At 43.0% G+C, this 14,821-nt stretch overlaps 1 protein-coding gene across 1 annotated transcript in view; it reads right to left on the minus strand.

The window, feature by feature from the left end:
- CCT2 (chaperonin containing TCP1 subunit 2) overlaps nt 1-14,821 on the minus strand; it is an 86,894-nt gene that overhangs the window by 43,192 nt on the left and 28,881 nt on the right. Inside the window, exons 6-10 of the mRNA XM_063927489.1 lie at nt 9,609-9,721; nt 8,392-8,594; nt 5,909-6,009; nt 5,685-5,812; nt 4,827-4,930 (exon numbers count right to left, since the gene is read on the minus strand). Of these exons, the coding sequence (XP_063783559.1) occupies nt 4,827-4,930; nt 5,685-5,812; nt 5,909-6,009; nt 8,392-8,594; nt 9,609-9,721 (649 nt within the window). The remainder of the gene's footprint in view (nt 1-4,826; nt 4,931-5,684; nt 5,813-5,908; nt 6,010-8,391; nt 8,595-9,608; nt 9,722-14,821) is intronic.

Below are 14,821 nucleotides of genomic sequence, written 5' to 3' on the forward strand. Positions count from 1 at the left end.
TGTCTGTGTCGACCGACTAAAGTAAACGGGCGTTTTAAAACCCCTGACGGTGTTTTTGAGACGTCTGGACCGGTACTAATTGTTTGTCGGCCGTCTCATGTCGTCAACCGACCTTGCAGCGTGTTGACATTATCACGTAATTCCCTAAATAAGCCATCCATTCCGGTGTCGACTCCCTAGAGAGTGACATCACCATTACAGGCAATTGCTCCGCCTCCTCACCAACATCGTCCTCATACATGTCGACACACACGTACCGACACACAGCACACACACAGGGAATGCTCTGATAGAGGACAGGACCCACTAGCCCTTTGGAGAGACAGAGGGAGAGTTTACCAGCACACACCAAAAACGCTATAATTATATAGGGACAACCTTATATAAGTGTTTTCCCTTATAGCATCTTTTTTATATATTTCTAACGCCAAATTAGTGCCCCCCCTCTCTGTTTTAACCCTGTTTCTGTAGTGCAGTGCAGGGGAGAGCCTGGGAGCCTTCCCTCCAGCCTTTCTGTGAGGGAAAATGGCGCTGTGTGCTGAGGAGATAGGCCCCGCCCCTTTTTCGGCGGCCTCGTCTCCCGCTCTTAACGGATTCTGGCAGGGGTTAAATATCTCCATATAGCCTCCGGAGGCTATATGTGAGGTATTTTTAGCCAAAATAGGTATTCATTTTGCCTCCCAGGGCGCCCCCCTCCCAGCGCCCTGCACCCTCAGTGACTGCCGTGTGAAGTGTGCTGAGAGGAAAATGGCGCACAGCTGCAGTGCTGTGCGCTACCTTTAGAAGACTGAGGAGTCTTCTGCCGCCGATTCTGGACCTCTTCTTACTTCAGCATCTGCAAGGGGGCCGGCGGCAAGGCTCCGGTGACCATCCAGGCTGTACCTGTGATCGTCCCTCTGGAGCTGATGTCCAGTAGCCAAGAAGCCAATCCATCCTGCACGCAGGTGAGTTCACTTCTTCTCCCCTAAGTCCCTCGTTGCAGTGATCCTGTTGCCAGCAGGACTCACTGTAAAATAAAAAACCTAAGCTAAACTTTTCTAAGCAGCTCTTTAGGAGAGCCACCTAGATTGCACCCTTCTCGGCCGGGCACAAAAATCTAACTGGCTTGGAGGAGGGTCATAGGGGGAGGAGCCAGTGCACACCACCTGATCGGAAAGCTTTACTTTTGTGCCCTGTCTCCTGCGGAGCCGCTATTCCCCATGGTCCTTTCAGGAACCCCAGCATCCACTAGGACGATAGAGAAATTCCCTTCCTTCGAAGGAATATCATAATTTCGGCCATTACCTTGGTAAAGACCCGGGGTGCCGTGGACCATCCCTACGGCAGCGTCTGAACTGATAGTGACAGTTCTGTACCATAAACCTGAGGTACCCTTTATGAGAAGGGTAAATTTTGACATGAAGGTAAGCATCCTTGATGTCCCGAGACATCATGTAGTCCCCTTCTTCCAGGTTCGCAATCACTGCTCTGAGTGACTCAATCTTGAATTTGAACCTCTGTATGTAAGTGTTCAAAGATTTTAGATTTAGAATCAGTCTCACCGAGCCGTCCGGCTTCGGTACCACAACAGTGTGGAATAATACCCCGTTCCCTGTTGCAGGAGGGGTACCTTGATTATCACCTGCTGGGAATACAGCTTGTGAATGGCTTCCAAAACTGTCTCCCTGTCAGAAGGAGACATCGGTAAAGCCGACTTTAGGAAACGGCGAGGGGGAGACGTCTCGAATTCTAATTTGTACCCCTGAGATATCACCTGAAGGATCCAGGGGTCTACTTGCGAGTGAGCCCACTGCGCGCTGAAATTCATTGAGACGGGCCCCCCACCGTGCCTGATTCTGCTTGTAAAGCCCCAGCGTCATACTGAGGGCTTGGCAGAGGCGGGAGAGGGTTTCTGTTCCTGGGAACTGGCTGATTTCTGCAGCCTTTTTCCTCTCCCTCTGTCACAGGGCAGAAATGAGGAACCTTTTGCCCGCTTGTCCACGAAAAGACTGCGCCTGATAATACGGCGTCTTCTCATGTTGAGAGGCGACCTGGGGTACAAACGTGGATTTCCCAGCTGTTGCCGTGGCCACCAGGTCTGAAAGACAGACCCCAAATAACTCCTCCCTTTAATAAGGCAATACTTCCAAATGCCGTTTGGAATACGCATCACCTGACCACTGACGTGTCCATAACCTTCTACTGGTAGAAATGGACAACGCACTTAGACTTGATGCCAGTCGGCAAATATTCCGCTGTGCATCACGCATATATAGAAATGCATCTTTTAAATGCTCTATAGGCAAAAATATACTGTCCCTATCTAGGGTATCAATATTTTTAGTCAGGGCCGACCCAGCACTGCACATCCAGGCTGAGGCGATTGCTGGTCGCAGTATAACACCAGTATGTGTGTAAATACATTTTAGGATTCCCTCCTGCTTTCTATCAGCAGGATCCTTAAGGGCGGCCATCTCAGGAGAGGGTAGAGCCCTTACAAGCGTGTGAGCGCTTTATCCACCCTAGGGGGTGTTTCCCAACGCACCCTAACCTCTGGCGGGAAAGGATATAATGCCAATAACATTTTAGAAATTATCAGTTGTTATCGGGGGAAAACCACGCATCATCACACACCTCATTTAATTTCTCAGATTCAGGAAAACTACAGGTAGTTTTTCCTCACCGAACATAATACCCCTTTTTGGTGGTACTCGTATTATCAGAAATGTTTAAAACATTTTTCATTGCCTCAATCATGTAACGTGTGGCCCTACTGGAAGTCACATTTGTCTCTTCACCGTCGACACGAGTCAGTATCCGTGTCGGCGTCTATATCTGCCATCTGAGGTAACGGGCGCTTTAGAGCCCCTGACGGCCTATGAGACGTCTGGACAGGCCCAAGCTGAGTAGCCGGCTGTCTCATGTCAACCACTGTCTTTTATACAGAGCTGACACTGTCACGTAATTCCTTCCAACAGTTCATCCACTCAGGTGTCGACCCCCTAGGGGGTGACATCACTATTACAGGCAATCTGCTCCGTCTCCACATCATTTTTCTCCTCATACATGTCGACACAAACGTACCGACATACAGGACACACACAGGGAATGCTCTGATAGAGGACAGGACCCCACTAGCCCTTTGGGGAGACAGAGGGAGAGTTTGCCAGCACACACCAGAGCGCTATATATATATATATATATATATATATATATATATATATATATATATACAGGGATAACCTTATATAAGTGTTTTTCCCCTTATAGCTGCTGTATATTTAATACTGCGCGTAATTAGTGCCCCCCCTCTCTTTTTTAACCCTTTCTGTAGTGTAGTGACTGCAGGGGAGAGACAGGGAGCTTCCCTCCAACGGAGCTGTGAGGGAAAATGGCGCCAGTGTGCTGAGGAGATAGGCTCCGCCCCCTTATCGGCGGCCTTATCTCCCGTTTTTCTATGTATTCTGGCAGGGGTTAAATGCATCCATATAGCCCAGGAGCTATATGTGATGCATTTTTTGCCATCCAAGGTGTTTTTTATTGCGTCTCAGGGCGCCCCCCCCCCCAGCGCCCTGCACCCTCAGTGACCGGAGTGTGAAGTGTGCTGAGAGCAATGGCGCACAGCTGCAGTGCTGTGCGCTACCTTGTTGAAGACAGGACGTCTTCTGCCGCCGATTTTCCGGACCTCTTCTGCCTTCTGGCTCTGTAAGGGGGCCGGCGGCGCGGCTCTGGGACCCATCCAGGCTGGCCCTGTGATCGTCCCTCTGGAGCTAATGTCCAGTAGCCTAAGAAGCCCAATCCACTCTGCACGCAGGTGAGTTCGCTTCTTCTCCCCTTAGTCCCTCGATGCAGTGAGCCTGTTGCCAGCAGGTCTCACTGAAAATAAAAAACCTAAACTAAAACTTTCACTAAGAAGCTCAGGAGAGCCCCTAGTGTGCACCCTTCTCGTTCGGGCACAAAGATCTAACTGAGGCTTGGAGGAGGGTCATAGGGGGAGGAGCCAGTGCACACCAGATAGTCCTAAAGCTTTCTTTAGATGTGCCCAGTCTCCTGCGGAGCCGCTATTCCCCATGGTCCTTAGGGAGTCCCCAGCATCCACTTAGGACGTTAGAGAAATAAAGGAGTCCCAACTAAAAAGTGAGAAGTATTACAGGGGGCAGAGCTATTTTAATTAACATTTTATTACATACTCATGTGCCAGCCCCTCTAACCCATAGTCAAGACTGCAGTGTCCCAGATCAGATGTAGTGTAATCATTTTTAGTAATAATTTGTACAATTTGAACTCTCTCAACAAATGCTCTTAGGGATTATCTATTTGTAGAAATGGGTATACGCAAACCATTGAAACTTTTTCTTTTCGTAGATAGGTGCTGTGTAAATGTTGCAATCACACAGCACACTTAACATGCAGGCACTGTACCCAGAAACAGTTTGATTCAGTTCCCCGTCTAACCATTACAATACATTTCTCTATTTGAACGGATTCAGAACTTTGACAAAAAAAAAAAAAGACTTGATATCACAATAACATGAAAAGGGCTACCTCCTTGACAGGCTGGTCATGTAAGGACATGGAAAGACAACGATTAGTAAGAAGCAATCTTTATTAGAAATGGTCCAATATTTCTGAGGCTCAGGAAAGACATACAAAAGTACCTCTCCTATATTGCAATCATCAGCACCAATAACAGTAACAAAATGTAAAAAATCTATTTAAAGAAGAAAAATAAATACATTTGAACTAAATAAAATGTAAAAACAGACATCCAAAATGCAAAAAAATACAAATAAAAAGGGGCTAAAACCCTGCGGTCAAACAGTTAAATGAAATTCAAATCAACATACCTGTAACAAGAGCTAAACGCTCAACACCAGAAAAATCTGCATGCTCTATCGCCATAACTCCAGCAGTGGCAAACAGCTGCTCTGGATAGTTATAAATCAGTTGCCTACAATACAAGAAAAAAAAAAAAACACATTAATGCAAAAACAGGATTCATGTTATTCGATTTTAAAAAACTTCTCTGAATCTGCTGGATCCAGTAAATTTAGGGGTCAATGAAACAATTAGCAACGCTTGGGAGTTGTAGTGCTCAGACTGCTGCACTGAAAACTTGCAGTCACAATCACCACAGATATCTGTTTGCATTCATTGGTACCCAGCATAACAGGATAGAGAAGATAGGCAACATAAAGGAGGATATTGCCCTCCTACAATCATCATATTGTTAAAAGGGAATAGGAGGAAGGAAAAGGCACTTCAGTGTCCACTAATGGCTTCTGAAAAATATGATACAAGTGCAAAATAAAAAAAAACAAATAAAATATTTTGTTAATCGTCCATTGGACACTAGTACCATGGATATTATTGCGACATGAGGATATCCTCTGAAATTGCACTGCACAACTCCTTGCTCCAAAAACTAGTGACAAATCTGTCACAATAGGAAACAAAGTTGTCGCTCTTCCCTTCAAGGTCATCAATATATCATTGTAAGAAGTAGCGCATCTACAATGCGTGCAAGGTATGCCAGTGCACACAGGGCCCTAAGTCCAGGGGCACCAACACTGCACACCCATTTCTTTAATTGTAAGAAATGAGCCAACATTGCTGATGTTCAAGAAACATTTTGGTCAGACTTCTCCTCTGCAAATATCTGGCAAAACACTAAATATGTATGCTAGTTTAGGTCTAGTTTCTACCTGTTAATAAAACAGTTTATTCCATGTTTAAGTATACGCTCCACTTTTTCTTTCATCTTCTCTTTCTCTGCTAGCTCAATCTCAGCTACTTTTGCTGTAGAGTCCACACGTACCCTTGATCCAAAAACCTGTATTAAAAAGGGGGGGGGGAGTTAAGGGCAGAGCTACAATAAAAAAAATAAAAAAATATATACATATTGTACCTAAAAGATCACAACACCAACCTTAATTTTGTCAGTATCCATTCCTGTATTTGCAATAAGTATTTTGGCATTTTCAATACGTTTTGGTTGGTTTACTCCAATCTTTTTGTCTAATAAGAAACCTACAAGACAACAATGCAGAGTTAGTCAAAAAGCAGCGCACTAAAGATCAACAGAATACAAAACACACAAGAGTAACATCACTTGTTTAAATGTTAAATACAATAATTTAGAACTACCAAGAGGAAAGAAAAAAAGAAAAAGAAAAAAAAAACTACCATACTGTCTGAAAGACCATATCATGTAAAAATCATGCATCCAACATACACCACAACAGTAATTCACTGATCAACACAAAGAACCTCAACTCATTAGAAAAAGCTATATGGTTTGTGTGTGAAGAATGGCCATCTCAAAATAAAGCTATATTGTTTTAATAGTCTGTTATACTGAAAGGTTAAATTCTCATCCAAGACTTGAAAACTCAAGAAAATTGGTCAACTACAATTCTTTAAGCACTTACTGAAAGCAGGGGTCAAAAAGATATTAAATGTTAGCATCTGACTAGTATCAGTTGTGGGAAACTAAATATTACAAATTACACTGTTTATGTACAATTTTTTTATATATATATATATATATATATATATATATATATATATATATATATTTATATATATATATATATATATATATATATTTATATATATATATATATGTGTATATATATATTTATATATATATATATATGTGTATATATATATTTATATATATATATATATGTGTATATATATATATATATATATATATATGTGTATATATATATGTGTATATATATATATATATATATATATATATATATATATATATATATATATATATATATATATATCTAGCAGAACAGAGGAACTTTGATCATTTACTTTGAGAAATTCCTATCATTTACATAACACACTATATATTCGCCTTTTCTATTGATTTGAGGTTCTTTGGTGCTGGACGCATTGGGAAATAGGTGCATTTTTACAGCCACTTATATTTTTAGAGCCAATCATACATTGACTATTTCTGATTACACCAGGGGTGGAGAACCTTTTTTCTACCAAGGGCCATTTAGATATTTATAAACTCCTTCGGGGGCCATACAAAAATAATCAACTTAAAATTAGCCTGCCCCCCAGTAGTTATGCCCCAGTGGCTATGCCCCCAGTAGTGCACTGCCAGACACAGATGTGTCCCCACAGTGCCAGACACAGATGTGTCCCCACAGTGCCAGATACAGCGGCTGGTTTGAGATCCTACACGCCGCCACTGGACATAGCTGCGCTCTTGTCCCTGCAGATGACACACGCCGCCGCGGCCGGACTGAGAACAAAGGGGCAGGTAAGCTGCGCTCTCCTTCCCTGTCACACACAGCAGCGGGTGGCCGAGCCGGATCAGTTGGCTTTGCGGGGCTTATACGGCCCGCAGGCCGGAGGTTCCCCACCCCTGGATTACACCATGCTAGTTTTGGTGCTGGTCTCTCGCTATTGCCATAAAGAGGTAAACGAGCAGACTTGTTCTTCAAAATACAGGATATGACAAATTGCAACATTAAAAATAATCAGTTGGCATTTACCAGATAGTTTCACAAATAGCCCTGACACATTACCCACAGATCCTAAAGTACTTGGATTATTCAATTTCACTTAAGCCCCAGAGCCTACTAAATCCTACCGTTCACACTTTGGGTGGCAGTGTTAATTTTGATAAGAACTTACAATTTCATTTTAGTCTTACTTAAAATTGCATTTAGTCAGTGGATCTCAGTTTTCATTTTAGTCATAACTTTTGCAAATAGTTTAATTATACTGTAACGGATTTTGCTGAATAACATCTCTATAAAGTTCCCTTGAGAAGTTTGCATTCCTTTAACTATGTATTTGGAAATCCAGGCTCATTAAGATGAGAATGTGTTACATATACAGAGTCTGGCTTACCGTAGTACCCCCATATATCACATACAAATCAATGCCTGAAGTTTGTTAGAAGAAACAAGTGCAATACACAGTCCTATTTCCTTCACAGCAGGTCATTTATTTACTGCAAATACCTAAAACATATACATTTAAAACACTACTTAGTGTTAAATCCAGCATCCTTTGACAAGGATTTTAAAATTCTTAGTCACTGTTTTTGCTGTTTTAGGTAAGATTTAGTCAGTGGATCTCAGATTTCATTTTAGACTAATATAGTCCTGAAATAAACTGTAGTTGATGAATACTTTTAGTCAAAGTTTTCATTGATAAAGATCACACTGATAGCACATTGGCGCACGCTCTTAAAGATAGTAGCACAGCACCCCCGTCATGTGCCAGACATCTCCTCTTTAATACATGGGGGAGAAGCGGTATCAGCACACATAACGTACCGATACCACTCCCCCTTCCCAATAATGCCCTCTCAGACACCTACCACTTAGTTTGAAGGACAGCTAATCTTTAACAGATATATTCAGACAATACCTTCATCCAAATAAGATTCTGTTAAACTTCCTCCCAACTTCTTAATGACATGAATAGCTTCCAGATTGCCAGAGCCTTTCAGCCTCAGAACAGCTTCCACAGCGAGTTTTGCAAAATGATCTTTATGGTGGGTGAGGAGCTTTGAAGACAATGTAGTCCTTGCAATGTTCAATAGGTCGACCTGAAACTTCTCTTCATCGTTACTACAAAAACCAAAAGAATGGCAAAAAAGTAATAATATGTACTCTGACTATACAGATATATATTTGTTACAATGTGGCTCAAGGTAAACAAATCAGGTATACAGTACAATATGCACACAAAAACTCATGAAACTATCCAAGTGAAAAACAGGTCATGGTCTTCTTAAAATCAGCCAACATTAGAAGAATCACACAAGATCAGAGTTTCTAATTGCTGCTCCCTATAGACTGAGCCTGCTGGAACTGCACTAGCTGGGATCCCTGGAATTCAGTGTTTTGGTGAGGATCCTGGAACTACATTAGGTGAGTGATGAGACAGCAGAGCCACTAATTCATTCCTTCACTGTGACACTACAAGCACTTTGTCTGATCTGCCCATCTAAACTGAGACATTAATAAACTAAAGCACTAGTAAGTAAATTACTTGTGGAAGCAATCTTTCTATTGGACAGAAATTAACTGAATAAGACCGTTCCAATTGCAACGCCTATATATATATTTTATCATATCACTATTTTCAGTCCATCTAGATTGCAGATACTTTTAGACTTCAAGCATCTTGCTTCTTAATTTAGGTATTCTTTACATTTTTTTATTAGGAGTATGTGTCAACAATGTTCTAATACTGTATTGATTACGTATGTTTAAGCTAGCTATTTTGGAACACATTTTTATTTTTTATTATTATATCTTCATGTCTTCTTGGCATTGGAGATCATTTATTCCTGGATTAACACCAGTGCTGTCTACTTACTGTGTATACAATTTGGTGCTTTAAGGCTCTTCAGAGTCTCTTGGTAGAAAACTGAAAAAGCTGCAAACTAGTCCCAGGTCATGGCCATAAAGATACTGATTCACCAAACTGACCCACATGCTTTCAGCAAGTTCTAGAGTGCAACTATAACATTATATTGACAATACAGGACACATTGTTGTATCCCATCTGTGGAAACACATACTGAATAACCACAAGTGCAAATAATTTATTGACATTAAAACAAACTTAAAACTAACCCATGATCCACTGATGCTTTCAGCAAAGCTTCTCTGGCAGCTTGTGCTGCTGGTCTCCACCCAGAAATGATGGTCTGAGGGTGAATCTTCCTTGCAATCAATATTTCAGCCTCCTGATGATACACAATAACAAATTTCTATTTCTGGTATCAAACTTTTACATTTTTAGTTTACACTTTTCCCACCATCAGTAAGATTTACAGCCATTAAGAATAATGTCTGACATAGGGCAGGGTGGTGCTTGAGATCATGCGACACTACCAGATGTCGCCAATACAGCACATGAGCATCTCCAAGTACCTACAACCACATAAAGTACCAGGGCATTCGCTTAATGCAAGGTAATAAGATCAGCAACAATAGCAACCAGAGGAAACAGCAGGAAGAGAAAGAAAGATGATCAAATGGAGAACAGAGTAAAAAGAAAAAAGAAAATTATATATTATATATACCAAAAAATACCCTTCCTGCGCAGTTTCAGCAGCACTACTGAAAGATCCCACACAACGAAATGCTTTAGATGTTACAGACTATTCCTCCTCACCTTAGCGGTGTGAGCTCTTGGAGGAATAATCAAGGCAGAGCGATAGTGTACAATAACTGATAAACCCTACACGTTTCGTCCACTCGGACTTCTTCAGGGGTAAAATGTGTCTGGGTGAAATACAATAAAGAAATGGTTTAGGGATGAAAAGAATGGGTAGATTCCATTCATGAAATTTAATAGGATATTGGTACCAATATTGGCACCTAAACATCTAAAGCATTCCGGTGTGTGTTCAAATTGTTCTGTCATTTTATCATGTTAATTTTATGATTATGGATTAAAGAATATTTAATATAAAAAAATTCTTGTAACTAAACAGTGAATTTTTTGTCGGGTGATTTCTTTGGTGAGAGGGTTTCTATACAGGCCCCAATCAGGAATTCCCTAAGGGGAAAAAGAACTCAAGAGGATTCCTGCCCTTGAATCTCTTGAATCTGGAACTGACCAATTCTCAACTAGCGCACTCTGTATTTATTTATTTTCTGTAAAATATAATACAATATAATATAATATAATATATATATATATATACATACACACACATATACAGTATACACACACACACACACACACACACCGGTGGGTTATGTTACAGAATTCAGCTGCCTCTGATCTGCTTGTAGAACTTTAAATATCTGTGAGCACTTTACCAGGAGCAGAGATCACACAATATAACCCAGTTATAATAGAATCTGCCTATTAACCACTTAACTGGCATGGTCAGATCACATGACATTGCACCGCCCCACCGTGACACCCAAATTTTTGACGAGGAGATCCGTTCTGAGGAATATAATTTCAATCTTTCAAAAAGTAAACAATTTTACGAACACTTTTGTAGGGAGAAATCATCAGTTAAGTGGTTAATATTAGCCGTTTCAGACTGTAGCCTAAAGCTGGATACAGACTTTACAATTATCTGTCCAATCTTTCTGGTTGGAACAGAAATATGGTCATGTATGGGAGCAGATGTCAAATCAACCATTTCCTCCCAAAACCGGAAAAAATGAAAATCATATGGATTTAACCAATTTGCATGAATGTCCATTTCAGTCTGTTTTCCAGTGTTGGGAGCAAATACTGTAGTTGATTGTCATTTCCTCCCAAACATGACCAGATTTTTGTTCCAACCAGACAGATTGGACAGAATTTTATAGTCTGTATCCAGTTTAAGGCAGACAGAAAACGCATCCACTGACTCCACTAGAAGGCACACAGTGGTAATCTGCTACTCCGTTTCACAGGCATCAACAAGCACCAACATGATAATAATTTGCCGATATAGGGGTTGTGGTTGCGGTGGGGTGGAGGGATAACTTTGGTTATAAAAGATTCACTGAAGTAAAAAAAAACTAAAGTCCAAAAAGAAAATAGGATTTTAATTACCTACCAGTAAATCCTTTTCTTGTAGTCTATAAGGGAGACTAAGTACGATGGGGTATAGACGGGGTCCAAAAGGAGCCAGTGCACTTTAAATTTCTTCAATTGGGTGTGCTGGCTCCTCTCATCTATGCCCCCTCCCACAGGCAGATATAGGTAAAACAGTGCCCGAAGGAGAAAGGACATGCATGAGAGAAGGAACATAACAAGTAGTGGTAAGGTTTATACACCAGCACACCACTAACATAAAACCACCAGCAAACGCTAACCATAGAAAAGATAACCTGCAGAAAAGTCAACGCACTGAGGCGGGCGCCCAATATCCATTATGGACTACAAGAAAACGACTTACCGGTAGGTAATTAAAATCCTATTTTCTCTAGCATCCATAAGGAATATTGGGGAGACTTAGTACGATGGGGACATCCCAAAGGTTCCAGAACGGGCGGAGACTGCTGCAGCACCGCCTGCCCAAACTGGGTATCCTCTTTGGCCAGGGTATCAAACCTGTAGAACTTCAAAGGTGTTCTTCCCCCAACCAGGTAGAAGCTTGGCATAGTTGCAAGGCCGAGACTACACGGGCAGCCGCCCAGGAAGACCCCACCGATCTTGTAGAGTGGGCCTTCAGAGACTGTGGAACAGGTAAGGCTGCCGACACATAGGCATGTTGGATAGTAGGCCTAAGCCAACAAGCAATGGACTGATTTTAAGCAGGGCAACCCTTTTTCTGTACATCATAGAGCACGAACTCAGAATCCGTCTTTCTGATCCGAGCCGTTCTCTTGACCTAGATCTGCAAGGCAAGCACAGCATCCAATGCCTCCAGACGAGCAGAGGCGTCATAACTGGACGGAAACACAATAGGCCGATTCAAGTGGAACTCAGACGACCTTCGTCAGGAACTGCTGTCTAGTCCGGAGCTCCGCTCTGTCCTCGTAAAAGACCAAGTAGGGACTTTTACACGATATGGCCCCCAATTCTGAGACACGCCTAGCAGAAGCCAGGGCCAGTAACATCACAGTCTTCACCGTGAGGTACTTGTCTTGTACCGTCAGCAGTGGTTCAAACCAGGAGGACTAGAAATTCCAACACCACATTCAACCCCCAGGGTGCAATGGGCAGCACAAAAGGAGGTTGTATGAAGTACCCCAAGCAAAAAGGTCTGAACTTCTGACAACACTGCCAATTTCTTCTGGAAGAAGATGGAGAGCGCTGAAATCTGGACCTTAATGGAACCCAGACGTAAGTCCTTGTCCACACCAGCCTGTAGGAAACGTCCCAAGTTGAACTCTGCAGGCGGGTACGTGCGGTCCTCGCCCCCAAGAGACATATTTTCCAGATATGATGATAGTGTTTTGACGTCACTGGTTTCCTAGCCGGAACCATGGTAGCAATGACCTTTGTGGAAAGGCCCTTGTGAGTTAGGATGTTCCGCTCAACCTCCACGCCGTCAAACGAAGTCGCCGTAAGTCCGGGTAGACAAACGGTCCTTGTTGAAGATGATCTCTTCTTAGTGGTAGACGCCAAGGGCCTTCGACGTACATATCCAGAAGATCCGTGTACCATGACAGCTCCCCATACTCTCAGACTCACATCCGTCGTGAGGATCCAATCCTGAATCCCGAAACTTCGGCCTTCCAAGAGATTGGAATACTGCAGCCACCCAATTGAAATGTTCTGGCATGGAACCTCCCATACTGGATTGCCTCATATGAGGCAACCATCTTCCCCAACAATCTTATGCAAAGATGGATGGATATTCGAGCAGGTCGAAGAACCATGCGGACCATGTCCTGAAGTGTTCTCACCTTGTCCTCAGAGGAATACCTACTGGGCCACAGTATCCAGTAACATCCCCAGGAACAGGAGCCGCAGAGTTGGCTCCAGGTGGGACTTCTGTAAATTGAGAATCCACCCATGGTGTGACAGAAGTTGGATAGTGCAGTCGATATGGAGCAATAAAAGCTCCCTGGATCTTGCTTTTATCAGGAGATTGTCCAAGTAAGGGACAACACTGACCCCCTGGACCCGGAGCATAATCTCCACCATCACCTTTGTGAACACCCTCGGAGCTGAGGACAGGCAGAAGGGTAGCACCTGGAAATTGTAGTGATCGTCCAAGTAGGGCAAACCTCAGATAAAGATGAGTTGGCCAAATCGGAATATGGAGATAGGCGTCATTGATATCCAGGGAGACCATGAATTCATGTTCTTCCAGGCCTGCAATCACTGCTTGCAAGGATTCCATTTTGAACTTGAAAACCTTTAGGTATGGGTTCAAGGACTTTAGGTTCAAAGTGGGTCTTACTGAACCGTCCGGCTTCGGAACCACAAACAGGTTGGAGTAAAAACCCGTTCCTCGTTGTTGTATTGGTACTGGAACAATGACGTGGGACTGGACCAACTTTTGGATGGCCTGTTGCAACGTAACTTGTGTATCCTCCAAAGCTGGTAAGCTGGATTTGAAAATCGTTGGGGAGGAGCACCGAACTCCAACTTGTAGCCCTGAGAAATAAGGTCCTTAACCCATGTATCCCGGCAGGAACTCTCCCTGGCGCGGCTAAAGTGATGCAGTCGAGCTCCCACCTCGAAGTGGGTGGGCACAGTCATGCTGAGGACTTAGCGGAAACAGAACTGGTGTTCTGTTCCTGAGAACTGGTGTTTGTAGGTCTTCTCGTCTTACCTCTGGCGCCTCTAGCCGCATTGGAAGCATCTCTGGCCCTAGATCAAAATCTGTTAAGGACTTAACAGACAGCCCCGGATAAGAACACCTAGCCGGTGGGGCCCAGGAGGGGAAAAATTTGGATTTCCCTGCAATAACCTTGGAAATTAACGTATCCAACTCAACCTCGAAGAGCCATTCCCCAGAAAAGGGGAGAGATTCCACACTGCTCTTGGACTCTGCGTCCGCTATCCATTGATGCAACCACAAGGCCCAGTGCGCCAACACTGCCATGGCAGAGGTCCTAGCATTAATATTGACCATCTCCTTGAGCAAATCAGACAGGACGCGTGCAGTGTCCTAAATGTGCTTCACGAGAGTCACTGTAGTGACCAGAGGCATATCCCCGGAGAGGCCCTCCTGAATTTGAGAAGCCCACGTATGAATGGCATGGGTCATCCAGCAACCCGCTATGACTGGCCTTTGCGATACACCTGCTACTGTATAGATAGACTTTAGTGTAGTCTCTATTTTTCTGTCCCCAGGGTCCTTTATGGTAAAGGAGCCCGGGGGAAGCAGCACCACCGAATTTCCTACCTTCAGGAGCAAATGGGAAAGTGTGCA

This window comes from Pseudophryne corroboree, chromosome 6 (genome assembly GCF_028390025.1).
Source record: "Pseudophryne corroboree isolate aPseCor3 chromosome 6, aPseCor3.hap2, whole genome shotgun sequence".
NCBI classification, from domain to species: Eukaryota; Metazoa; Chordata; class Amphibia; order Anura; family Myobatrachidae; genus Pseudophryne; species Pseudophryne corroboree.